Source organism: Gavia stellata, chromosome 17, assembly GCF_030936135.1.
Source record: "Gavia stellata isolate bGavSte3 chromosome 17, bGavSte3.hap2, whole genome shotgun sequence".
Classification (NCBI taxonomy): Eukaryota; Metazoa; Chordata; class Aves; order Gaviiformes; family Gaviidae; genus Gavia; species Gavia stellata.
The window spans coordinates 2,932,934-2,960,129 of NC_082610.1; the positions used below are offsets into that span (position 1 = coordinate 2,932,934).

General features: G+C 38.9%; 1 protein-coding gene across 1 annotated transcript; it reads right to left on the reverse strand.

Moving 5' to 3' along the window:
- Positions 1 to 4,514: 4,514 nt before the first annotated feature.
- On the reverse strand, positions 4,515 to 23,972 carry CAT (catalase). Its single transcript, XM_059826046.1, has 13 exons — positions 23,840 to 23,972; positions 18,108 to 18,279; positions 16,527 to 16,637; positions 14,963 to 15,093; positions 13,945 to 14,049; positions 12,764 to 12,889; positions 12,124 to 12,315; positions 11,051 to 11,203; positions 9,737 to 9,875; positions 7,116 to 7,246; positions 6,370 to 6,477; positions 5,659 to 5,745; positions 4,515 to 5,196 (listed from the first exon to the last, which is right to left on the reverse strand). The coding sequence occupies exons 1-13, from the start codon at positions 23,903 to 23,905 to the stop codon at positions 5,131 to 5,133; spliced, it is 1,587 nt and encodes a 528-aa protein (XP_059682029.1). The 5' UTR covers positions 23,906 to 23,972; the 3' UTR covers positions 4,515 to 5,130.
- Between the last annotated feature and the right edge of the window lie 3,224 nt (positions 23,973 to 27,196).

Genomic DNA, 27,196 nt, shown 5'->3' on the forward strand with positions numbered 1-27,196 from the left:
TATCAACAAGAGATAAGAACATATATCACTGGATCGATCCACTTCTGCAGTACTAGTTTGAGGCCTCAAACCTCAAAGTGCAAAAAGAATCATAGGATGGTTTGGGTTGGAAGGGACCTTTAGAGGTCATCCAGTCCAACCCCGCTGTGATCAGCAGGGACATCTTCAACTGGATCAGTTGCTCAGAGCCCCGTCCAACCTGGCCTTGAATGTTCCCAGGGATGGGGCATCCACCACCTCTTGGGGCAACCTGTGCCAGTGTTTCACCACCCTCATTGTAAATACACTTTGTTTAAGAGAGCCCAACCTACTAGTGAAGTCCCAAGCTATGTGCATCTTTGATGAAAGTTTCCTTATGGCAAACCTTTAGATTAAGCCATTGAAGGTCTCAAAACGAGTATCAATCATGAAGGCTGATACTACTTCGAACCATAACAACTCGTAAAACAGGTAGGTGCTTTAAAGTTCATCTCTAGTGTACATCCACCACACTGTTTGCAGTGCTTATCAATGCAGTTACTTTCCTAACATGACGAACACATGCCCGTAACTTTTACTCAGTAAGAAAGCAGGCATTCCTTCACATTCCTTCTCACCCAATTAACTTGCAGATAAAAATGAAATGGTTTAAAAAGGAAGATTAATGGAGTCCCAACTAAAAATATACTCGGGCAGTCACACATGAAGTGTGGGTTCTCAGGCTTAAGACAGGTTTGAAACTTCACAGACCACAACCACCTCCCTCCTGTGGTACCAGGTGAGGAAAGGCTCTTGCTTTGATAGAATTTTGTGAGAAAATGGTGACTCACATGCCCACCTGTTTGAGAATTCATGTATCTGATCTCCAAATCGATAACAAACAGCCTTTTCCTCCAAGATGAGCAACAGGTCCGTAACATTATTTGGCAAATCATCATGATTTAACAGATGCTAAAGTCCGGATACCGACACACTGCTTAGTGAACTATTTTCCCCAATGGCCTTCACCAAGCAATGAGCTAGCTGGGTTAAAGAAAGGAATTCAGGGCTTACTTTTTCCAACATGTTTAAAATGGTGACTATCTGAGCCAAACCTACCTCATCCTTTTTCCCTGGAGAAGACTTAGCAACTCCATATACTCACTCATCTCCTGGCACAGCCCACTTCAGCAAACGTCCACTGAGATTCTGGAATCTGCTGCTGCTTTTGGCTACTCAGGTCCAAACGTTTTGGAGAAGGTAAAACCACCTAGGAATAAAGGGGAAGGGCCCGTAAGAAGGAGAGGTACTCCTGGAGAAGCTTTAAGTTTCAAATTCCTTCCCAATTCCACTGTTACAGATATACATCTAAAATAAAACAGTAATAGGAAAAGTGCTGAGCAATTCTCCTTTACATCCAACTGAAAATTGTATTGCAACAACCTGTCAAAGGAGTATTTGATTTTACTTGAGAACACAAAGTCAAAACAAGTGAGATTGTGTCATGTCATGTAAACAGTCTTTTTATTCTCACGGTAAATAGCTGTAAATGGATTTATCATCTTGTTTATTTGAAGAAATAGCATTATTGTTCTTCCAGTGTTGCCCAGCCCTCTCGGTGCCTTTTCAAAAAAGCGAGTTTTACTGTACAATACTTGTCATGGTCAGTTTAGCAGCACAGAACATAGGTCAGTCTTTTAAGCACAGCTACACTGAAATTGGGAGTTTTCAAAACAAAGGTAGCTGCAGAAGGTACATACTACCCACCTAGCCCATTCTATGTCTTCTCAATATTACTGCACAAGGTGTTTCCTCGCTCTTCCTCACTCCCTAGTGCTTGTTTTTCTTTCCTGACTCGACACCATCCAAAATTTAGCCTAACCTCTACTCTAAACTAGTCGAACTTACAGTAGAATTTATTAGTGATAACTGTTTATGGGAATGGTCAGATAAAGGCCACCTGGACAAAGTTCACAAAATAGCTGTCCATGTTAAACTAAAACCTCCACAAGGTCATGTCACAGTGCCCTTTCCACCACGTGGTCAGTAGGTGTATTTATCCACTCTTTTGTAAAGGTTACCTTACAATGTACAATAAGGCATCAGGCACACAGTTCCTTACCGTGAAACAAAAAGTAGGGATTTAGGAAAAAAGTAACTGCAATAAAAGCAGAACTGAGCATTCAGGTAATATAGATGGTAAAATACATCTCTGTACTGACAGCTTTTTGAAAGCCTACATGGTAGCTCTGAGACACTTCAAGTGCTGTATTTCAACTCTACATACTCTGAACTGTCCTTCACTAAAATTTGAGTGACCTGTGATGAAAAACTAGATAACCTTGTGACAGTTCTGTAAATTGCCACCGAAGTTTTTAGGTAAAAATAACAAAAGGTTCTTCAGCAAACAGAGGCTTAAGTAAGGCATCACCAACAAAAGCCACAGGAAAGTGGGACGAGAACTTTTTCCCATCCCTATGGTACATACAGTCATAGGCATTGCTGTACCACAGACGTGAGCAGTATTCCCTTTTCTGAAGGCTTAGGAAACTAAAGAGAAGGTTCCTAACAAGTAATTCCACATATCAGAGCTGAGCAGAATCTAGTGCTTGGCCCCTACCTGTGAATTCCAAGCGTCAGCCTTGAGCCGAAGGCCTTTGCTGGCCGTCAGGCCTTGTGCAGCCCAAATAACTAAGTTCCGAAATAGAAACCAGTTACCCAGAACTTCAACAGCTTCTGCACGATCTCCAAAAACCAGATGAAGGTATGAACTTCCTAGATTAAAATAAACTATTTGAAAACATTCACACAGAAAACAGACAACACATTGGCAAGAGATTTTTTTCAAATTCAGTTTTATTTCAGAAATCAGAGGAAGACAATATAATTCATTTAGCAGACACAACCAAAATTAAAGATTAAGCCTTACTTACTCTTTTCCAAAACTCACTAGGATTCTATGTTCCAGCAAGAAATATTCCCACCTGTTCATGTAGCTCTTTCAGCTCCCGCCTCCCTGATCAGGTAAAAATCCAACTGAATCCCAGAATAGAGTAGGCTATCAGCTCATATTATTTTACTGCATCTATATCACATCTAGTTTTTCACAATAGGTTAGTAGATGAACGAGTTGGAGAAGCAGCAGCTTTCTACAATTTAATGGAACAGCACTTAGTATCTATTCTTCTTTATCTATCTGCCATCACTTTTTGGAATGCCAATTCACACTTAAATGCCAAATCAGGAAATACTCCTATTCAAAATACAATTCAAGACAGAGCCACAAATGAAACCGATATTGAAAAAACCTGCTATGATTTGAAATTTGTGGAACATTTGTTTGAGCCATGAGCTAGTAGCTGGGCTCCTAAATCCTTTGCGTCATCATCCATGCTTCTTCCAGCCCAAATGCTAATGAGGCAGCATTAGCAGGCAAACGAGGAAAGCAAGTATTTCAAACGAGGGGCAATGCTGCACAACTAGGATCTGGACTAATTACACATATACACTGATCTTTCTCTTCAGCAAGGGAAGAGGAAGAAGTAACAGGCAGAGTAGTTATTAAAACTTGCCAGGCCTTCAGATGCACAGTGAATTGCCTGATCCTACTGAGCCCATTTCTGAAACTCCTTCGGTCTGTTAGGGCTAACTTCAACGTACAAGAGATATGACAGATTTTTATTCAAAACTCCAACAGTCAGCCTGGACACCAATTACCCCATCACTGGGTAACACTTTCCACATAATTATCTAAGAAAATACACTAGGTGGGATTTTGGCCATTATAAAACAGTAGTTTAAGCCTTGGTTTTGTTGTATGCTTGTATAGTAAGGCACTCAGATGCTGACAATGTGCTTTCTTAGGCAGCCACTACTCAGATTCAACCAAGGTAGTGTTCAGAAATTCCATAATTATCATTTAACTATTGCTCTAAGTTCTCAAATATAAACACTTTCATTGTGTGCCAATTAGTAAGACCTGATTAAAGATTATACTCCAAGACTGAAGACAAAAAATACTACTAAGCTAAAGAAACTTCTCTGAATCTCAGGAATAGTAATAGGGAACATTTTTCAATCCAAAGGGTTCCAAAATATTTTGCACTGATTAACTAAATTGCAAATACTAGGCAACATTACAACATACCTAAAATCAGATTTTATACATCTACCTAGCTAAGATACCCACATTCATACAAACATGCCACTTTAATTGAAGTCTAACTCTGAAAACTAGCTCTGGCTACAGACAGCAATCTCGGATTACGGCAGTAAAATAACAGAATTTCGGGAACCATTGGGAATAGTTTTGAAAGTGCCCGAGCTTGAATTTGGCCAAGATAAAAATATTCATGCATTTGGAGGTTAATTTCTCAGACACTTGGAAAAATATTTTTCTATTTAAATACTTAGACATTAGAAAGAACAATTTCCCCACCTGAAGAACTGTAAGATGTAATCATTTTAACTGTAAAGTCTACGTAATAAGAAAATATCCTTTCCTATCTCCCTTACGTCAGTTATATCCCATCCTAGCATTAGTAAGCAAATATTATCTTAAAATATATATTGGGAATAAAATTTACATATATTGAGATTAAGCCTTTAGTTAGCTTCATTTCGATCATAAGGAATGAGACACAACCAACATTTTACTTGAACTACTGCGTATCATTTTACTTCTGGAAGATCAAAAACAAAATTCAAAGGAAGTATCTACAAATGCATACAGGTAACTATCTTATCAGAAATACTGAGCAACATCAACTTTTTAAACACGAACAACTTTATCCATAAGGATAATCACAGTATTATAGAAGTTCTGTTGTGTGATTTAGCCAGTAAAGTTTTACAACAAAAAAAATGAAACAGCATTTTGATGACACTTATGTTTGCTTCTAGAAACTAAGACAATTTTTAATCCTGAATTTCCTTAAAAACACCCTACGTTGTTAAAAAGCAGTAAAGCACTAGTGTTGAAAGGCACTAGGATTGTTAGCTTGTGTTACCTAGTTTCCAGGACAGATACAGGCACTTGAAAGCTTAATAAATCAAGCCTGTAAAACACTTCTATATTTGTGCGGAAGTCTGCTACATTCATTAACGTCTTCAACAGGTTGTCCTGCAGTCATAAGGACGCAAAATTCATAGAGTAAATCTCTGCAGCACACTTCACAAGTTGGATCTTTCTTTGGCGGACACACGAGATGTGGACTGTGTATACGTTCTAATTACATCCTAAAAATAATACAAAAAAACATTCAGAGCAAGTTTCATTAAAACTAGTTAGGGGAACTTCAGAAAACAAAACGAGTACTTGAAGCAACAATTTTGTCACTCTATGTAGGAAGCACTGAGTGCATAAAAGGCTTGTGGAAACGCTTCATTACTATTACAAAGAGCAGGTAAACATTTGGTCTGAAGAATCAACCTGAACACATCGCGTATCATGTACAGTTATCTCCCAGAAGCCTTACAAAGACCCAACTGAAACAAAGTAATTGTACATCATTGGTTAATCAACATTTAATTAAACGTAATTAGAGTGATGTTCCCTCATTTCATAATTCTACATGAACTGACTTCTCTCATTTAAACCAAATGGGAATCAAGACCCATTTCTCACTTTGTTGGGTTTACAAAAGAGGCTAAGACACTTTAGAGCCAGTCAAAATTCAACTACAGAAATCATTAGCATACCTTTTTCCCACTTTCAGCATTGTATTTGTCCAGCAAAACCTGAATACGGGCACCATAGTCAGGATGAACATCGGTGAAGTTTTTCACCTAAACAGGAAGACAGAACAGAAAAGGCAACAAGAATTTTTTTCCTCCACTTAAAATGCATTCTTTAACATATCTTCTGCTGTGGCCTACAAGCAGTACATATCATAAGGAAGAAGAAAATGAAAACTCTTTCCCAAAAGTTTAATTCTGACCAGCCAGAAAGGAGCTATGAACATCTTCAAATGCTATTTCTATTATCTCGCATAGAGCTCTTCCCCAGTTTAAACAAAGTTCCACTGGGGAGGATAAAGATCCAGTCCTTCCCTGACCCTCACTGCCTTTTCGTTGTTTAGAGCAAAACATTACACTGGCAGTCACCTGATTTTTGAAACACCAAGCTAAACACATAATCACATCCTTGACATTAAACGTCAATCCCATTCTTCCCATCAGGAAAAAGTTACTTTAACATAATATGTAACTTATGTTATATTATGCAAATGTGCTCATATTTAAGTGTTCTGTATTGATAATTCCTGCTTAAGAAAAATCTAAAAGTTGCCTTCTCAGAGAAGACTTTCTGATCTTCCTTTCCATAAGCATACTGCCATTTTGACAAAGTTACTAGATGGCAAGAAAACCTGGAATAAAGAGTAAAGGCTAAAGACCAAATAGGCCACTTACAGCTCTCTTCTGAATGAAGAGTTGTGCATCTTTAAGATGATCAGCAATGTTTTTACACAGCCTTTGGCGTTCATCCTCCTTCAGCACTTTGGTATAGAATTCTCGCACCTTATGATTGGAAACAAAGTTTTATTTTGAAATTCCCAAAAGCAAGTCATTCTACCTATAGCAGCCAATAATGCTTAATAGACTTTTAGGATTCATTATTACTGAAAAACAATAGCTTTCACTTACTAGTCAGGCAACACTTAAAATACTCAAAATACTCAAAAGGCAACCAGTTTGTTGGGGGGGGGGGGGGGGAGGGGGGGTTGGCAAACCTGCTGAAAACTCTTTCCATTTCTAGCTTGAAACAACTGTTGCTTATTGAATTAATGAAAACAAATACTGCTGTTGGGGTCCAATTCAGGCATTGATGATCATGATATTACATGCATACTCTAGTTTGCATATCTGCAGGCACTAATAGCAATAGAGAAAGTCACAACCTCTAGGTAACAGTGCCCGGAATATGGATGGCAAAGGTCTGTGAGAATTCACTAACTGTCCTGTGAGCAAAAATTCAGTTATTCATGAAATTAAGCTGTATGGAGATGATCTAAGCTCTCATGAGAGCTGAACTTCAGGTTAGCCCAGATACTTCAGAGAGGAGCCATGTCTGAGTGATTCTTGTTAATATTCTCTAAACTCATCCTATAAACTCATCTTATGTAATAAACAATACAAAGCCTTTGCATACATCATACCTGAGTCACATTATCTTCATTTGCACTATTGAAGCGCTGCACATCTGCTGAAACAGACATGCGGCTCTCCTTTACAACGGGCTGATCTTCCGGACCAGTAAAACTATTTGGATAATAGTTTGGGGCACCACCTGAAAACAAAACAAAAAAAAAACCCAAACCAAAACAATCAGATACCAGCTCTCTCAGATTAAGTCAGAAGACAGAAAACGTTCTTTGCTTAGAAGAACCTACATCAATTACCCAGTTATGATTCACTTTATTAAAAACAGCCGTCAGCATTTCTCTGTCAACACACAGCTCAACATGAGGAGCTGTGTCTTCAAGACAGTACTTAACAGCACTTACTATAAACAGAATTTTGATAGCTTTTTTGGGGAAAAATTGATTTGTTTCAGAAATAAAGAGGTATGGCCACTCTCATAACAACATTGCTCAGATAATTTTAATAGACAAAGTCATAGAAGTTATTCAGTGTTTTAGTCCAAGGCAGCATAAAAATACACTTTCATCTGCATATTTGAAGTACCTCTAATCTTAACTATGTAGGGGGTTTACTTTAAACACATAATGAACTTCCAGAACCACATAAAAATAAACTTATTATCCAGTCTTGGACAGGAGCAGCTGTTCTCAAGTTCTTGTTTTCCAAATATTTCCCTCTCCTCCCTCAGCAAGTATTAGAATTCATAGCCCAGAGGAACAGAGTGTTTGGCATGAGGCAATAGCTTAAGTATATCCTTGTTTACTCTCAGGTGTAAAACAGTCACTATTGGGCAAACGCCGACAGAACATAACTTGCTGAATGGACGCAAAGTTAAAGCTCTAGTCTTGGCATTTATACTCTTGCCTTTTGCAATCTCTTGGAAATCGGAAAGCAAAGCAGTTCAACAAAGTGCACTGAGTATATCAAAGTCAGTCTTTAAATTTAAAAAAATGCAAATACAGATTTCTCATTAGGCCATCTCTTATTATTTTTAGAATAGATTTTTGCCTAGAAGTAGAAACAAAGAGGTAGTAATTAACTTCTGTAAAACCATTTCTCTAGCATATTTCTTCATTTTAAAGAATAAATATTTTAGAACTTTTTCAGTTAAGTCCCCTTTAACAAGCATGCTTCTAGAAGTCTTTAAGGAACAAAACTAGGGACATTACTGAAAACTAGGAACATGTACTGAATTCATCTGACTGGGGGTGTTCTGCAAACCTCCTTTCTCATAAAGGCCTATTTGTAAGTTTTTAAACACTTTTTTTTTTTTTAAACACACTCCTAAACAAACTCCCCACCCCCTGTCCACACATCCCACAAAGTCTCCTTATCCTGGAGATAAACACTCATTCCAAACAAGTATGTAAAGATGACAAACATTCTACTTTTCAGGAACCAAGGAAAAAACTCCTTCCCCCCCCCCCCTTTACAAAATTAAAAATTAGTCTATTTGCAGCAAGTAGAAGTTACATACATAGAACTGAAAAATACTTATACTTAAGAGACTATCAACTACTTTGCACAAGGCTGAAGTTGCATAAGGAATATCCATGTGCTTCTTTTAAAGTCTTAAAAAAAGATGTCGGGAACACATTCTGTAATCTACATGAGCATGCTTATGTTTTACAGAAAAGTTTTGATTCTTAATATTGTACAAGACTGACAAGAGACATACAATGGGATACACAAATAAGAGCGATGAAGGCAATACAACATATTCGGATTTAAGAATGCTTTCAGTAAGATACCTCAATCAGGAGATAACAGGATAAAGGTAAGTATCTTGTCAGTTAACATATCAAGAACATAGGAATAAAAGGTCACTTTTTGTATTAAGAAGAATTAATCAGGCAGACCCTCCTCAACGATTTGTGTGAGGATAATACTATTCAACACATTCATAAAACTACCTAAAAAGGGCACAAATAATGAATTGACAGCTTAGCCTCTGCAAATTTTAACTTAGTCAAAATTGGCTATTTATACTGACACATGATCTCAGGATACCAAAACAGTGGATGAAAATTGCTTTTCTGAAAACAATTTTATTTGCCATGTAATTCACACGGGGAACAGAAATGCATGCAACTTTATACATGCACAATCATGGGTTCTAAGATATGTCATTACCTGTCACAAAATAGATTTTGAATTGATTTGGAATAGTTCGAGGTAAATTATTTTTTGATTGCTGGTGAGTGCTGAGTTAAAGAGTATTAGGAACAGCACATGGACAAATTTAGGGCACTCTACAGGAAAGAGCATTGGTGGATTTGTAACAACTGCAGGTGAGGCCAACTAAACTCAAAAAGGATCTAGTAATGTAAGGACAGGTACTAAAAGGTTGACAAGTATTATGAGAGGTAAGGAACGGTTTTCATGTAAAAGAAAAAAACAGACTGGGAAGTCTGAAGCTCAGGAAGTTATACAGTGATGTTTGAGTCGGGGGAAAAAAAGTCACAAGAGACACCGAACGGTTGAGGAAAAAAGTAGGATTTCTTACAGTATAAGAAGTTAGTAATATCCAATAAAATGATCTGTTTAGCAAGTATCTTAAATCCCCTGTGAACAGAAGAGAATTCTGCAGCACATGCCTAAGTATCATTATATTTAAAGATATTTTCATTACTACCTTGGTTGTCAGAAACACACATCGGTCCATCCCTCTGGTAATTGGCCACACGAGTTCTGAAGGGGCAGTTCACAGGAATTTGTAGGTAGTTAGGCCCGAGACGGTGTCTATGAGTGTCAGGATACGAGAAAAGACGACCCTGAAACATTTGTCACAAACATTAACTACTTACTACTTGCTGAAAGAGATCACTTAAGTGGTATATGCCAATTCAAAGCACTATACATTAAATAGTAAAAGGGAGAAGACTGTTTCTTTTGCATATATATTCTTGACATACTTCAAATTATGTCTAAAGTGACATTCAGTCACAAACTAACTGCTGGAATGCCAGTGAAGAATGGCAGGTTGAGTTGCATTTATGCAGCTTGGGCATTTCCTACCAATTTCAGAATGCTAAACCTATTCTGAAGCAGGAAAATGGTTACACATGTAGAGGTGAAAATGACTATAACGGTGCTAAATATTGCTAAGGAATAATAAAATATTTTCCTACTTATTTTCAACGTTAGATTTAAAAATTGATTACATCTGAGATATGGTAGTCTCTTATTTATTTACTGAACTGAATCTGAAGCAGTTCTAGTGACATCTGAATGCCAAGACGACAGACTGATTCCAAGCATGAAGTTTGCAGGAGCAAAGAGAGGCAAAACAAAAGAACTGCATGATGGTTCAAGAGTTTATCCAGTTGAAACTGTCAAAATACCTTCTTGTTTCCATGGATATAATTTGAAATAACAATCTGGTTTCAATCTGAAAAAGCTTAACATGCAAACATCCATGACTCAGCAGACAGCATAGTCTACTGCAGCCAGTCTTATCAGATATTGACCTGTAAGAAATCTGATACTACTTCTAAAGAACAGTCTTGCAGTTTGTATCAGGGATTGGTTGTATCTATTTTAGAGCATTTGAAGTCCACCTCTTACACTTATAACAGTTTATAATTCTGTATATAATACTGTAAAAGCATGAATAAATATGCATTGCTGCTATGGTTTTATCCTGTACTTCTTGCTAGACTGACAGATTTCCCCATCAACTTTGATAGTTGTTGCAGATGCCCTCCGAATTCTAGATTTTCCTATTCCTTTAGTTCTTTCCCATCCTCTTCGTATTTAAATTTTGGATGAGCACCCCAAATGGTGATCATTAAAAAACAACCACCAAAAAATAAATTAAAAAGAAATAAGTTCCTCTCCATCTGTCAGGTTTACAGCTGCTACACAAACAGGGATAGGAATGCTTTCATTAAACAGCAAAGCAAATGTAGTGCTCTTCAGGCAAAAACTTATGTGCATTGTAGTTTACCTGCAGCATTTTATCAGGGCTAGGTTCAATACCAGGTGGCATGTTGCTAGGATCATATGCCATCTGTTCTACCTCTACAAAGTAATTGACAGGATTCCTGTTCAAGACAAGCTTTCCCACAGGGATGAGAGGGTAGTCACCATGCGGCCAAATCTGTAAGACATAACACACATATGTTAAAATCAACATGATTATAGTATTATGCAGCTTAAATAAATCAGGCAAATGCTGCCCAGTAATTAAGTCTTAATTGAGAAAAATACATCACTGAAGAAATTTATTTTTTGCTAACAAACATTTTGAGAAATGTCTTACTTTAAGAAGTCTTTTGCAATTAATACAGAGTACTAATGCAACTTATTTCATCATCCCAGCATAATCTCAGCACTTGACTACTTAAATGAAATACCCACAGGCGCTTGAAAAACTGCCTAGGAATGCAATATTGTAGGTGGAACTGGCAGCATGATTGTTTTCAGCTACTTCAAAATGCAACCAGCTTAACTAGCCTTTTCTTTGTCATCTTAGCTTGTACTTTCAAGTTCAAAAGTCTTCAGCCATTTTGGGAGAGGAATATTAGAGAAAACCCCCCACAAGCTTATGTTGGTATCTTTCAACAAGCCATTCCTTGGAACAGCAATTAGAAGTCTGACAAAAATCAGACCAACATTATCAACAACACTTAAAACTAGCGAGCTCAGGGTGTGACTGTGTGATCTGAGATCACACTTCTGAAACGCAGTGCAGTTGTAATCTGCAGGCCTGGAATCAAGCCCTATCCATATTTCACTAAGGAAGAGCAACATCAGATATAACATCAACACAATTTCATCCCCAGAACTTCTGACTCATCATGACCATATAATAAACAGTACACTTAAAAAAATAGAAGGGAAGAATAGAAAGGGCCGAATAACTTCATTGATAGGGACCAGTAAGAAAACAGTGCTACTCCACAGAAACTGTTACACTTTTGTTATAGATAAACTCAGTTCTGGCATTTGCTACATTTTGATCTCATGATCTTTCTTGAACTAGCTGAAATTGAATATTCACAACAGTATCAGAGATACCTTAGTTAAATCAAAAGGATTAAATGGAAACTTCTCTGCTTCTTCAAACGTCATAACTTGAATGTAGAAAGACCATGACGGGTAGTCCCCCTTAGCAATGGCATTATAAAGATCGCGTATTCCATAGTCAGGATCAGTAGAAGCCAATCTTGCTGCTTCTTCAACAGAAAGATTTTTGATGCCTTGGTCAGTCTAAAAGCAGTAAAAGCAGCAGCACCAGTTACAACATGCAGAAAGTATTACAGAAATCATTAATGAGAATATACTTTAACGAGACTTAGAATCCAAGAATGCAATTGTCCATCTTCCAATCTCCAGTAATTTGAGTTCAGAATAATAGTGCATTCAACAGCTGCCTTCCAGATAAAAATTCGTTCCCTGGCAAAAGTGAAATAAGTATGCAATGCTATACCACAGAATACAAGACATCAAACTTGAAGGTATGATCCCTGCAGCACATCAAGTAGTTTCCCCTCTCCCCTTACAGGATGGAGTGCTGCTTTACTGTCCCATCATCCCACCTTTTCCTACAGATCACACACCAATATAACGTGACAAAACGGTTGCAGAATCTGTTTAAGCTGGTTTTTATCCAATGTGATGTATACTTCCAAAAGATGACTGGAAAAAATACCAATACCTTCACGTGGAATTTGCAATAAACTGCTCTTCCACTAGCATTAACCAGTTTAAAAGTATGTGATCCATATCCATTCATATGGCGATAACCATCAGGAATACCACGATCACTGAACAAGAAAGACACCTAAAGAGAAGGATCAAACAATATTAATGGACTCACCAAATCAAGGACAAAGTGACCATTCAAGACAAAGTTTGTTTATTGCATTAATCTGCATCACTGGAAGCTATCTATCTTAATGTTATGAATTCCTTGAGGAATTTCTAGTTTAAGTTTTAAGAGTGTTAATGAAATAAGTCTGCTTTGGTTCTCCACAAAAAACAATTGTGAATTAAACCTACGTGAAGTTTTAAGCCCACATGAAGTATCTGGTGAAGTACACGACATTAACCTAATGATAATGTTATGATTTCCCCTATAAGCACAGAGCAGGTAAGCATGGATAATTCAAGTTACAAATATAAATAGAAAATTTTTCCAGGTTAAAGACAAAATCTGAAAACTGAAGTCCTTAACAACTAGCTCTTCAAAGTCTTCAAGCAATAAACATACCACCATGCAAACATATTCAATGCTGCTTTTCTTTAGGTTTACGATGACAAACAATGCTTGTGGTACTTCTTTTTCCAGTCAGTAATTACTGGAAGGCTTCTGTATGAGCCCATCTTCTTTAAAAAAAATACAACTGCATTTTTAATTTTATATTAGCTTTTTTTTGCTTAATATTCTTAGATACATTTCAGAATAATTAAAATGCACTGTCATCTTCAGAGTTGATCTAATGTGCCACACAATATACAGCTTTAAATAAACTTATCTGTGATAGCACTACTTTCCCAGTATTTTTACTGTTTTCTAACATTAACAGTTTGTTGTTCATCCGCATCTCCACTGCTTTAGCATTAGAAAACCTAGCAACTTCCCCTTCATTCCCATATAAAGTATGATTATGAAAACAGAAGAATCCCACCCATTTCATAGAGTCATTTAAAGCAAAAAGGCAAAACTAGATACACATACTAATAGCCTTAAATGTTATTGGAGACCTTTCACCTTTACTGTTCCTAGAAGACTATATAGACTTCTAGATAAAACACAGAAAAGAGGTAGTTAAAAACATATGCTGTCATAACATGGTTTTCTTAATCATACAAAATAAAGTCAAAGGAGAACCTTACTTGATGCAAAGACTCAGGGCGAAGACTCCAGAAGTCCCACATCATGTCCGGATCCTTCAAATGAGTCTGAGGGTTCCTCTTTTGGCTATGGATGAAGGACGGAAACTAATTTGTCCAGAAGTAGAGGAGCAAGGAAGGAAGGAGAAAAAAAAAAGTTCTGTAACACCTCCAAATTATATGGGGTTTACTAAGCAACTCCTGGTACGAAAGAAATTGTTTTTTCAATACTCTTAACTGTGAAAGGAACAGCACATTGAAAGATGAGACAAAGTTGTAAGACCACTGAAAAAATATCTTCTATTATCATACACCTCCTGAAACCAAATTCATTACCCTGATTTTACTGGTCTATGAAAATGAAACATTTACAATTAGGATAAACAGCCTATTCAAACCTAAAGAACACTTTCATTTTGTGACCGATGAAGTGAGAAGTAAATATTTTCAAATTTATCTGAACTTTACTGAATATCTGACTCCTAGATGAATACAGAGATACTATAAAGTATCTGTGCAGAACACCTCCACTCAAAGGAAAACAACTGTTAAACTTATACTAAAAGACAAAAAACCACCCCAGATTTAATAAAAAGAATTTGCAAGAAGTTTTTGAAGTCTGGGTTTTTTTTTAAGTAGCCTCAGAATGAAAAAAAACTGTAGACAGTAAAACAGCCAATTTGAACACCAGTGAAACTGATCAGATCTGAAGTTAAAAACACAATAATGCACTTATTTGCTGGCTATTCTACTGTGGCATATGCACTAGCAAACACAACCAAATGTGTGTGCTATTTGTGGTACAAACCCATATAATTAATCAAGCATTAGTTCTTAAATTTATCTGATTTTTTTTTTTAAATAACACCTTTTTAAGTCAAAAACGTTCAGACCACCTAGCAAACAACAAAGTTTAAGTGCATCAGAACAACAGCTTTTGCTTCTCAGTGAAGCAAGAACAAGCTGTGAATGAACTTCTGGACTCTTTCACAAAGCACCCTCATCTTTTGTGCTTACTCACCAACATCGCATCCCGAATAAAGAAGATAGGAGTATTATTTCCCACAAGATCCCAATTACCCTCTTCTGTATAGAATTTCATTGCAAAGCCTCGAGGGTCACGAACTGTATCAGCTGACCCAGATTCTCCAGCTTGAAGAAAAACATGAACATACAGAAGTGTTATGATAGGAAATGCATATAAATTGTAAGCATAAAAACATAGAACTTGAGAATATGCCATAAAATCCTGAAAGGACGGGGTTTATTAGTTTAAGTCTTTTCTATACCAAGGAATTTTTGGCATATTTTCAACAATACTTCAGGCACTGGAAGTTTCCAAAGTGTGAACAGACACCCACCCAAGCATTTGGGCCACAGTTAAAAAGACAGAAAAACCAAGTATATCCACTTGAACCAATTAAGAGTGGAGTTTGCATTATCACTAACAAAGACAACATCAGATTATAAGGCTGAATCGGCTAAAAACACACTAGTTTCTGTGCATCAAATCCCAGTGTGAAAGCTCTCGTTTGGAAGGTAGCAATCTAAACGGTGTGCCTAATAAGAAGGGAACTTATTACAGAAGAGTTGTAACCCTTTTAATTCCCCTCCTGCTTTATCCAAAAACAGTCCTTTCAATAGGTAACTTTATACCAGAGCAAAAGGGTTCCAGAAGTATTCAGGAACAGCTAATGCTAAACATCATGATGAAAGAACAAGGACACACATTCTCTCATTTAAAAAATTGTGTACTACAGAATAGCTATAGAGAAATGCATTCAAACAGAGCAGGGAAAGGAAAGGTAACGATGCAACAACCCACTTCAGCACACAGTCCGCAGACCAAAGTCAGCTGCATGTCCTTCCCCCGTATAACATTCCATCACTCCTTAAGTTTTGGTGACACAGGGAAAAGCCAGTAGGCCAAAACCAGCAGCTCCTTGAGCCTTGCTGGACTACTTCTTTCTCTCCAGCACTACTTCCAGAACTGAACCCTTCTTAGGATTTCTTTCCTTTTACATACAGATAGAGTAGTAACACATGTTTTGAAAGATCATTTTTCTGTCAGACAAGATATTGATCATAATGCACGTTTTAATTAACATAATTTAAGATTCTTCTAGTTTATGCATTCAGCTCTAAGAAACAAACTCCTATTTATGGAAGACTGTTTGTTGTTCTTTGCCTAGTACTTACTTTACAGCATTCATCCCCAAAACATTCCTACAGCATAAGAGACTATAGGTATTTAACTTTCAAGTGTTAAACCGCAGCATGCAAGTGTTGATTATGATCCATCCAGAAACAAAGCAAGCTTTCTGTCAGAAAAAACAATAACAGCTTAGACTATCCTTTCTCTCACATTCCGGAAGGAAAAGTGTCTACAGAGAGCTCTGGCAGAAAGATGCAGAAGCTGCTTAAGGTCTTACAATTTAAATGAAATTCACAGACGAGGAATTGGTTGGCAGAAAGCATTTCAAACTACCTTAAGTACAACATTAAGTACTCCACAATACAAACATTGCTATCAGTATAACTACAGTACACAAGTAAGAAGCTACACAGTAACCGTAGAGCCTTACCAACAGTGGAGAATCGTATAGCAATCGGAGTTCTTTTTCCAATGTGTTCAAACACTTTTGCCTTACAATACCCGGTAATATCATGAGTGACTTCAAAATAGCCAAAGGCTCCTGAAAAAAGTAATTTCAAAATATCAAATCTAGATACCTTCCTTCTACTCACAGTGTATCTGTTATTCCATTATGGTCCAACATAAAAATTTAAGTCAAAAGGAAACTAGGAAATACACCAGTTCAAACAGAGTTTATACCCATGCACTAAAACACTATTTATTTTCACAAAATGAAATTTACTTAACACAAACTACTGTTTGCAGGTGCTCACTCTCCCCTCCTTAACTGATTGTTAACAGTTCCCAGGAGCAATACAGACCTCATTTCTACTGTGTGAAATAACAAACAGTAGCTTTTTGGATGCTCTTCTGCCAAGATTTGCATATTTATCCCAGAGCAAGACAAGTATTTCTCTAATCCCGATATGTGTTGCAGAATTTTTGGTCCACCTGTAAGCTGGATGAAGCAACAAAGTTCTTCCCACCCCCACAGAGGAATTTTTCCCATGTAGATTCACATTATAATAAAATTCAGTCCCGTATTTTCTTCTTGTAGGGCACTACGTAACAAAAATCAGAGGTGCCAGTTCTACCCTACTAAGACCCAGTAATAAATTTTAAGATGGGGGGGGTGGTTTGTCTGGTTTTTTGGGGTTTTTTTTTTTTTTTTTCATTTAAATGAAGCTGGTGAGGGGTCTGGAGCACAAGTCTGATGAGGAGCGGCTGAGGGAGCTGGGGTTGTTCAGTCTGGAGAAGAGGAGGCTGAGGGGAGACCTTATCGCTCTCTACAACTACCTGAAAGGGGGTTGTGGGGAGGTGGGTGTTGGTCTTTTCTCCCAAGTGACTGGTGATAGGACAAGAGGAAATGGCCTCAAGTTGCGCCAGAGGAGGTTTAGGCTGGATATTAGGAACAATTTCCTTACTGAAAGGGTTGTCAGACACTGGAAGAGGCTGCCCAGGGAGGTGGTGGAGTCACCATCCCTGGAGGTGTTTAAAAGACGTGTGGATGAGGCGCTTAGGGACATGGTTTAGTGGTGGACTTGGCAGGGTTAGGTTTACGGTTGGACCTGATGATCTTAAAGGTCTTTACCAACCTAAATGATTCTATGATGATTCTATGATTAGGCCATCATCGTGCTTTGGCAGATACATTGGGTGACAAAGACAAGAATCTCTATCAAATAACGTGCAAACCGACATTAAAATAGAGGTGGGGTACTATGGAGGAACAGATAGAAGCAGCAGAGATTACAGCAAATACAGTAAAAATCTAAGGGCTATCACTACATTTTCTCTCTCTTTTCTTTTAAACAGTTTTTCAGCGCTTTAAGTTTTGGCATTAAGTTCTTTTAAACCAGGCCTTACCTCATCTTCTCACTGTTGTTGATAGATAATTATTTCTTATAATCTATAATACTAAACTATAGATAATATAATGCAATTTATCTGTCACAATCTACACATTAACTCAAAAGCTTTTTAAAGTCTAATTCTACACAGAGAAAAAAGTAAGTGTTTTTAAACATACCTGCCCCTTTTGCATGCACAACTCGTTCAGGAATCCTCTCTCTGTCAAAGTGAGCCATCTCATCCGTGAAAACAACATCTTGAACGAGAAGAGGTCCACGTGGCCCTACTGTCAGAACATTAAGCTTATCCCCTACTGGGTTCCCAGCACCGGTGGTCAAGACATCTGGTTTCTGAAAGCAAGAGACAGTCAGTATCACAACACCAGAAATTAAAAACCCTCTATATTTAAGCCACACAATGCGCATACCTGTTCAACCATTATGTGTCACAGGACATATTAACAAGTGCATAGAAAAATGGCACAAGATTCTGGAACTAGTTACAGAAAACATAGATGTCTAACTACATCACAGTACTATGTCTGAGGCTATTTAAGAAGACGAGTTCAAGTCATGTATAATCCAAGAATGTTTTTCATGGTTCAGAAGTATTACTTGTTAAGACTATATATCTTGCTTTAAGGAAAATATGAAGTGTCAACCTTAAACCATGAATGAAGTTTGCCCCCTGCCTCAACAGGAGAGGATGGGAAGAGAGCAAGCTAGAAAAGGAGTAGCTGCTGGAAAGTAATAAGAAAGAAAGGAAAGGAAGAAGGTAATGTCAATACAGGGATAGAGGCATGAGGGAAGAGCTATAGTCACACAGCATAAAGACTAAAAGGGGGTACCCATGATTACCATTGGTCTGTTAGAGCTACGGAAAATAACATAGGCAAGAGCACCTGAGAAATCATCATTCTAGACTCTTGAACCATGGAAGGACTAAGATTACCAAAAGCACTAAGAAGCCCTACTGTCAATAAATGTCCTGTCAAAAGGACAGCAAACCAGAACTTTTTTTTTTACTAACATCATTATTGTCTTTAAAGAAACTGCCCAACATAGGCCATACTCATCCACTTCCCTCACATACCAAGTCTAAGTTAACCATTCTCATAGGGTACTTAGAGCTGCAGCATCTTGTACAGTAGGAGTGACCCAGTACCTGAAAGAACAGCCACTCCAAGACAACTTCAGGAAACGCCTGCTGGAACTCTCTAGCACTATAATTGACTGTACTGCCACTTTCTTAAAAAAAAAATCCCAGTAGAAAAGGCTTCATCTGCATCACATATGGGGTCATATGTTCCTCTAAGGCGACAGTCCTATTTTACCGGGTACTGAAGAAAACATAGCAAGAAAGGTGCATCAGCTCCAGAGACCTGATGGTTGCAGGTGTCGGTTTTTCCTGAAGCACATTTATTAACTGTTAGGAGCCAGGGCAATGCTTGCAAAGGACTTAGAAGAACAGAATAGAAGGTATTACAAAGAAAAAAAACACAAAAGAAAAAAGTTTGCAACAGGGTGAGCTCAAATATCTGAGTCAGAGATTATGACCAGTTAATGCTAAATCCACAGTTACATGTTGCACTAAACTGACACACATCCGTACAGGTTCTCTATCCATACCATCCTACCCGCTTCTGCCAGTAGCATCTATGCACCTGAACCATGAGAAATGCACCAGAATAAAGTCACTCATCCCCTCCTGACTAGTTCTCCTTCTTTTACTGTTCTATAAAAGAAAAGGGATGGTGAAGAGAAGAAAAAAGTAACTCTTGATAAGGCGGCCTTCACTATTGTATCAGCGACTTTATGGGATTCCAATTTTTATACTGACAATCTAAGTTCTGCATTAAGTGCTCTAATTACTGTAAACAGACAAAATTCCCATCTCTATCTCATGGAAGAGTACACGGAGCTGGTCTACCCTCCAGGTTTGGGGTTTTTTTTCCCCTCAAGAGGCAACCCACAAAGGCAGAGAAAAGAGCAATTACTCACATCTACACCCAGAGTTCTGGATGAGGTAGAGTATACAGGGCAAGTTATATACACCTTTGTTTAACACAGGTACATGAATAACCACATAAAAGACATTTGACAGGATAACTGCATTTCCAATGTGTTCTTACTAATATGCAACACACACTACTCTAGCTGGCTTGAATTCCCAAAATGTCTAGGTTCTTTATTCTTCCTTCACCGCTTCATTGGCATAAAGCTATAAGCTATAAAGCTATAAGCATGAACTCAACTCCTTCAGGATGCCTGCAATCTTAACCTACACTGAAACTTGTACAAACATTTTAAAAAAGACAATATATATCCAGTTACAAAGAGGAACATAATGTTCAAAAACTTACAGGAAAATTACCACTTTAGCTTTAAATAAAGTATTCTTAAGTCAAAGGAACATTTGCTTAAATCAAAACATTATCCATAGTTTGTCAAGGGAAATATGCAAGAGTAGAAACTGTTCTCAGTATTCGTTCCGCTGCTTATAAATCACATGCTTCCTACCTTATATTTTGCTCAGTTTTAAAAGAGTCAAAGAAAACAATTCCACCGCTCCCTTTGAGAAATCACCTACTTATACTGCACGGGAAATTCTCCCATCCTGAGTCAGTCCAAGAGTTCAACTTTTAAAAATGATATCCTAACATACAGGCCCCATATAATTTAGCACCCTTAAATACATATGCTTTATTATGTATGCTTTATTATGTTTTAGTTATCATCTTAAACTAGAAATTGCTTAAATTGCCATTACAAATGAACTTTTTGAATTAGAATTTAATTTCAGTATGTTAAGTAAGTAGAACACCATCATCATATTCAAGGAACTTCAGGAAAAAGCTCACTCATCCATTCCATGATTCAGTCTAGTAAGTGTAAGATATTCTACTTCAAGATATTCACCTAGCACAAATTAATGCAATTATATTATTAGCTCATTATCCTGACATTTTCTGTACTGAGGTATGAAAGCTACAAGCTACCCATATCTTGACACCCATTCTAAGCCTCTGCTTTGAAGAGCCCTTTTTTAGAACATGGTCCAGTCTGCAGAAGATGAGCCTATAAAATGCTCACACATGACGTTTTTAATTGAATTTTTTGGTCAAGAAGTTTTTTTTCAGAGTCTGCTTAAGGAGAACTACTTTATTTTTTTTAATGCAGCTGCCAGCACTGCCAGTATTTTTCTTTCATCATCTTCATCAGTTTTGCTGAATAAACGTTTCAAGTTTCTTACAGCTAAAACCCAATGTGTAGTTTTCCTAATTGTAAATACATTAGGGTTTTTTTATTGATGAATCTGTCATACTCATTTAAGACCGGTAAGCTCGCTGTAACATGATGAAAAAGAACTGATCCTACCAATGGTATCCTAAGCTTCTGCAATTTTCCTCTCCAACCTCCTTGTGTTATCATTCATTACAGACATTTCCATCCTTCCCACGTGTTCTACATACACACAGAGACTTCCACTTCATCCTCTCTCTAACGCAGCCTGTGACACTGCTACACAAAAATCCTGTGTACAGCTCCAGCACCATTTATGAATTCTGACTACTATAATTCTAAGAAAAGGAAACTTGGGGACTGGATTCTGGTAACTCTTTTTTTAACATAAGACATAGCTCTTAAGACCCCTCCAGTCCATACAGTGACTTTTTGAAGCCACTAATACTTATGCCATCTTGAAGCAGCAACCAAGTTTCACTCAGTCCACTGAGAAACACAAAAGTTATGTTGAATTAGAGCCCTGTTTATCCTGGAGTTCTTCATAAGTTCTAAGAAGCCCAGTAGGTTTAACCATGCAGTGGTAGGACAATAATGCATATACCAACACCTATGACCTTCTCCTCTACAAAGCCCTTGCAAGGGCTTGGTAAAAGACAGAAGAAAAAAATCCCAGTGTGTCCTTGGTCTTAAGGAGACTATTTGAGTCCTTTTGATTCACCTGTGCCTTTATACCTTCTGTGTAATTACCTCAAGGGTAGAAAAAACCTTGCGTATTAGTTGTAAACTACGCATGCAACAAAGAATAAAGGTTTGTAGAGGTAATACAGCCCTTCTTAAACCAACAGGCTATACTGTTGTCTGAAAACCACTTCTTCTATAATGCTAACATTTAAGACTACTAGAAGTAGTAGCTAAAACCACAACTTTTTGAAACTAAACATATCACAAAATTTAACAGCTTTGTGGCTATACAGTCTCCTTTGTGTAGGCAGACTTTCTGAAAGGATCTTTCTAACATTCACGTTAGAAGTCCTTTTTTTTTTTTAATGATAGGATATATTCACTTTAGTTTCAGGGTGTTACGCGGGGCACACAAAACAAGTTCCATCAGTGTGAAGGGAGAGAAAAAAACCACAATAGTTTTAAGAATTCTCATACTACTTTTGGACTTGAGTTTGTTTGATGCCTATATTTTCATACGGTTGGGAGCTGCATACAGTCAAAACCTTGAAAGATAAGAGCTGCCAAATCTGCATGCGTATTTCATTACAGCACTAACCTGCCACAACAGAAAGAAGGGAAGCAAAGCCAGGAGAATTTTAGTCACAGCTGTTGTAAACACCATACATCAAAGTATATACTTCCAGGCATTACTGACACTTTGCACCTTATACAAGTCACTTTAAAATTCTAATAAGTCCTCCCTACTTTCTATCTTAAGGTCTCATGACTCCTTATGCAATACAGGCTTTGGGTTGCCTCCCAATCTTCAAATTAACCTCGGCCCGTATTCAAATACTGCTTTGTTACAGAAAAGCTGACATCCGTATGAAAAGTATTACTCACGGTACAAAAAAGAAAATACTATGAAACATGCTGGAATACGATGAAGTCACAATTCATCACTGGAAGGCAGTTTTCATACAGTACCTTTTAGGACTGAGGGGGGAAAAAAATAAAATCAAGATGACTTAACAACTACGAACAGTGGGAACTGGGGCATCTACTTGTGTCTGGTAAGGCTGCTCCTTAGTATAGCCAGCTGAAAAAGTATTTAATGCCAAATGCACATTTCTGTCAGAAAATGCATGGTAGAAACTGTCACAGTGATTTGATGAAGAAGGGAAATCAACTCTTGCAGTATTTATACTTTCACCCAAATATTTCGGGGTATATTCTACATCTCCAGAAGATTGAGTGCCATGCTGTTGATTACATGTTCTTATCATTTCAGCCAACCACTTGCCCCAATCCACTTCAACCTGGTAAACAAGTCTCCATGTATTACTGAATGTACCTTATCTTCTATATTACACCCTAGTTACATTTTCACTGGGTTCTACCAACACGATAGCAGAATTGGAAGTATGACTATCTGATTTGAGACCGAAAAAACAACATCTCTGCCCAAGGACCTGCCTGCTTGGGCGCAGAGAAGCCCCGTTTCTGCCTAAGAGAGGCGGTGGACAAGGCGGAGCAGCCGCGCCAGCAGCGCTGACCGCCCCCATCACTCCCGGCCAGCTGGCAGCCGCCGGGCCCTGCGTGCTGCGGTTCTCCCGGGCCCGGCACCGAGCCGGGAGCTCCGCGGTGCGGGGCGAGGGTGCCTGGCGCTCCGCCGCTGCCCCGCGGGATAAGCCAAGCGCGGAGCGCCGCCGCCCCCCAGGCCCTGCTCCGCCCGAGCCGCTTTCCGTCGGGTCAGGCCCGAGGAACCCCCAGGGCTCTGCGCCCTCCAGCACCGGGGCCCACCCGCTCCCCTCGACGCCCGTATGTGGGGCAACGCCGCCCGCGGGCCCATCGTCCCTCCGCCGTCCCCCCCGCAGCGGGCCGGCCCGTTACCGCCCAGCGAGCCGGCCCGGAGGGAGAGCGGGCCCAGCGGCAGCTGCCTGCCGAGGGGCGCAGTCCCTCAGGCCCCGCCGTGCGCGCCCCGCGGAGCCCCGGCGGGTACCTGCGAGCCCCGCTGGCTCCGCCACTGCTTCAGCTGGTCCGAGGCGTCGTCCCGGCCGTCAGCCATTTTGCAAGCTTAGGCGACCCCCCGAGGCAGGAAGGGCGGCGCGGAGAGAAGCAGGCGCGGAGGGAAGCAAGCGCGGGGCGGCCCGGCGGGGCTGTGCTCGCTACCAGCGAGGAGGCAGTGCCGGAGAGGTCACCCCGCGGGGAGCTGCCGCTGCACCGCGCCCTTCAGCACCAGCAGGTAGCGGGAGCTACTGCACCTACGGCTCCTACCCCAGCGCTGCGCCCACCCCCCGCTACCTTCTCGGCCAATAGCCCCGCGCCCAGCGGGGAGCGCGAGCTCTGAATGGGTGAGAGGAGCGTCAATCACGCGCTGGGATGGGGGGTGCCGGCGGCAGCCCGCCGCCTCAGCCTGAGGGGGACGGCGGCCGGCAGGCGCGGGGCTGCAGGGCGCTCCCTGGTTGCTCGAGTCTGAGTGCGTCTAATTAGCTAGTTTGTGTGTAACTTAATTTTTGGTGTGTGTTTTCAGTTTTGAGACGTGGGAGCTTTCTAAGGCTGCTGATCCGGGAGAAGTTATTCAGTGGCGTCGGAAATTACAGGATGAGGGCACTGTGAAAACTGCAATTACTTAGGGAGTTTCAGAGGCAGGGTTTGTTTCAGCGGGAAAAAATGCTTTAAATTGCAAAATCCAAGTGACCAAGTGTATAGTTATATATTCATTCTTGTAGCTGTACCTCAAATGAGGCCCAGGTGATACATTAACATTGGTCATAATTCATGTGTGCCCAATTGTAAACAGTATTTCTCTGGAGGCCTGAATTTGTAACCTTAAAAAAACCCACTTCTGAATTGGTAAGAAAACTCCCTGGGTTATACTTACAAATCATGAGGTAAATACAGTTTTACCGTTAGGCAACTGGTTCTGCTCCTCAAGGCGCTGTCTCTGTGCGCTGGGTTTTCTGCGCTACAGCCCACAGCTCCGTCCCTTGTACTGTAGCATTCATAATACTGGGGGAGGTCCCCTGGCTTTGTGCCTAAAGGATGTACGACAGGTGATAAAAGTGGTTAACAGGCGGTTATTTTTCTTATTTCTGAGGCAAAACCTTTCAGCAACGTGAATAATCTGCCTTAAACTATTAGGTTACGTGACATTGGGCGCGCTTGAAAGATAGATGAAGATCTCTGTCTACCAGTGATTCTGTGGACTTGCACTTAATGGCGCATACTTCTGTGTGGGGTTCCTGGAACCAGACAGGTGGATAAGACTACCTATACATGCTAGAAAACTAAAATATATATACATTTTCCCCTTATTAGCTCTTCCCTAATGACAATGATTGGGTGTAATCATAGCAGATAGGAGACCTGTCTTTTCTTTCTCAACATGATAACCAACATCATAAAGAAGAGCAAGGAAGATCAATCACCTATGTTGCTAATATTTTTATACTAAATATACATAATCAGACTACACCTACTACTGCATCATCTGTGCAACCACTGTTCACTTCCGTGTACCAGACTTCCACTAAACTCAGAAGATCCTTGGTAAAGCTAAACAGGAGTAAATCCACAAAGATGTAAGCAATCTTTGTACAAAGCAAGAAACCGTCTATAGTATCAGCCAAAGAAAAAAGTATCCCAGTTTCACAACAAAGTCTTAACCCACAGAAAACTTTGTTTTCAAGATGCAAGCTCCCATTCTGCAAGCTAAGTTTGTAGGCCTCACCATCAGCTGTTTTTGAGAACATTTCATGATCTTTTCAGGTACTTATTCAGGCTTATGTGGTGTTCTTCCATGCAGCTTTTATTTTTTAAGATGACTGTTTTATAAAAAAATTGGTCTTTTCATAAGAAAAGACTGATTGACAAGTCCTATGGACTTAATATTAGGAGTGCAAACAGACATTTTTTTAAAATCAAGTAATTGATATTTAACCAGCAAAATGAGGGAAACGTGGACATTTTCATGAAGAGTTATTGTTTGCTTTTCCTTTAAAGTTTAACACTTCCTGTCAACAAATGTGTGTAGATAAACTTGCTCGTCACAAATCTGTTTCAGAACAAGAGTAACTTGCAAAAACTGCTTCTCTTTGATTTCCCATAAACCCTTCTTATTATAACCGTAATGCTAGAGGAAAAGATATATGTGCATATACCCACGTGTATGTGTGCCTAAAAAAACAAGAGGAGATTAAATATTGGCTAAGAAAATACGCAGAAAAAATTCCAAGAGAGAGCAGGTAGCAACATCAATGGCATGTATTTTTCAAAAATGTTTGCACTTCAGCTTTACTGCTCGCACTTTAGCAACTGCATTTTATAAGAAAGGTCATATACAAAGCTAAGTTAAGTGTGAAACAAATACGAAGTTTTTCTCTCATCTCGCCTTAATCTTCTATCTTTTCAATGAAGAAAGCCGTGAATACTGCTTTAAATTTCACAGGTACCTTGGTATGGGTATCTTTATTTATTTCCTTTTTCCCCCCTTCTGTATTGGTATTTGATTCCTGCGGCATCTTATTTGCCTGTGTAAACCTCCTGTTATATATGCATTAAGTAAACAAACTTCAAACAATTCCAAATTAATCATCTTTATTTACCTGGGGAGACTGGTTCTATGTTGCTGCGTGTCTTTCTGAAGCATAATCCAAACCACACTTCACCCTTAATTAAGATTTTGAGAGATTAGAAGTCATAATACTTAGCATTTCTACTTTGTTTTCTGAGTTTAAACACAAACTACAGGGTCAGTTTCACTCACAGGCACGTGCACACACACAGTCGTGCTGTGTATAAAGTTTATGCATATTTCAGTCATTTACACACAAGGGAATGATCTAGAATTAGTCAAGTAGAAGGTCAATAGTGTCTGTTGCTTTGCTAATTAAGTTACATGAGCACCTAAAGCTTTCATGCTACATATATCAGCCATCTCGGCTGGCTGACTTGGTACCTACCTCCTGCTTATGATTAAATCAGATACATGAATGTTCCCATGTTCTCTACATCATCTGTTGAGTAGGTATACTCAGAGTACCTCTACTACATAGCCAAAGCCTTTAACTTTAGCACAGAGCATGGGGGCCACAATGACTTTTGTTCTAAAAGATCAGAAAAAAGAAACACAAGACAGAGAGTCCTCGTTTTTAATTAAACTGATTATTGGTGAGAACACTTATCACAGGACTGGGAGACTTAATTTTTTTCCCCTTCTACTAAAGATGTTCAAACTTATATCTTCCAGAGTATCCAAATTATGTATCTAGAGATGAGGCTTGAATACATAAAAAAAATAAAGACTCTGGTTTAGGCTCACATAATAAAAATACAATTGATATTACTGAACATATTT

What these genes read in the sequence shown, in the direction of transcription:
- CAT (XM_059826046.1), bottom strand. Translation starts at nt 23,905, where the DNA reads ATGGCTGACGGCCGGGACGACGCCTCGGACCAGCTGAAGCAGTGGCGG. An exon ending in TGTGCATGCAAAAGGGGCAG is followed by an intron (nt 16,638 to 18,107) that starts GTATGTTTAAAA and finishes TACTTTTTTCAG; the next exon opens with GAGCCTTTGGCTATTTTGAA. An exon ending in GCCCTGATAAAATGCTGCAG is followed by an intron (nt 9,876 to 11,050) that starts GTAAACTACAAT and finishes CAAATGTTTCAG; the next exon opens with GGTCGTCTTTTCTCGTATCC.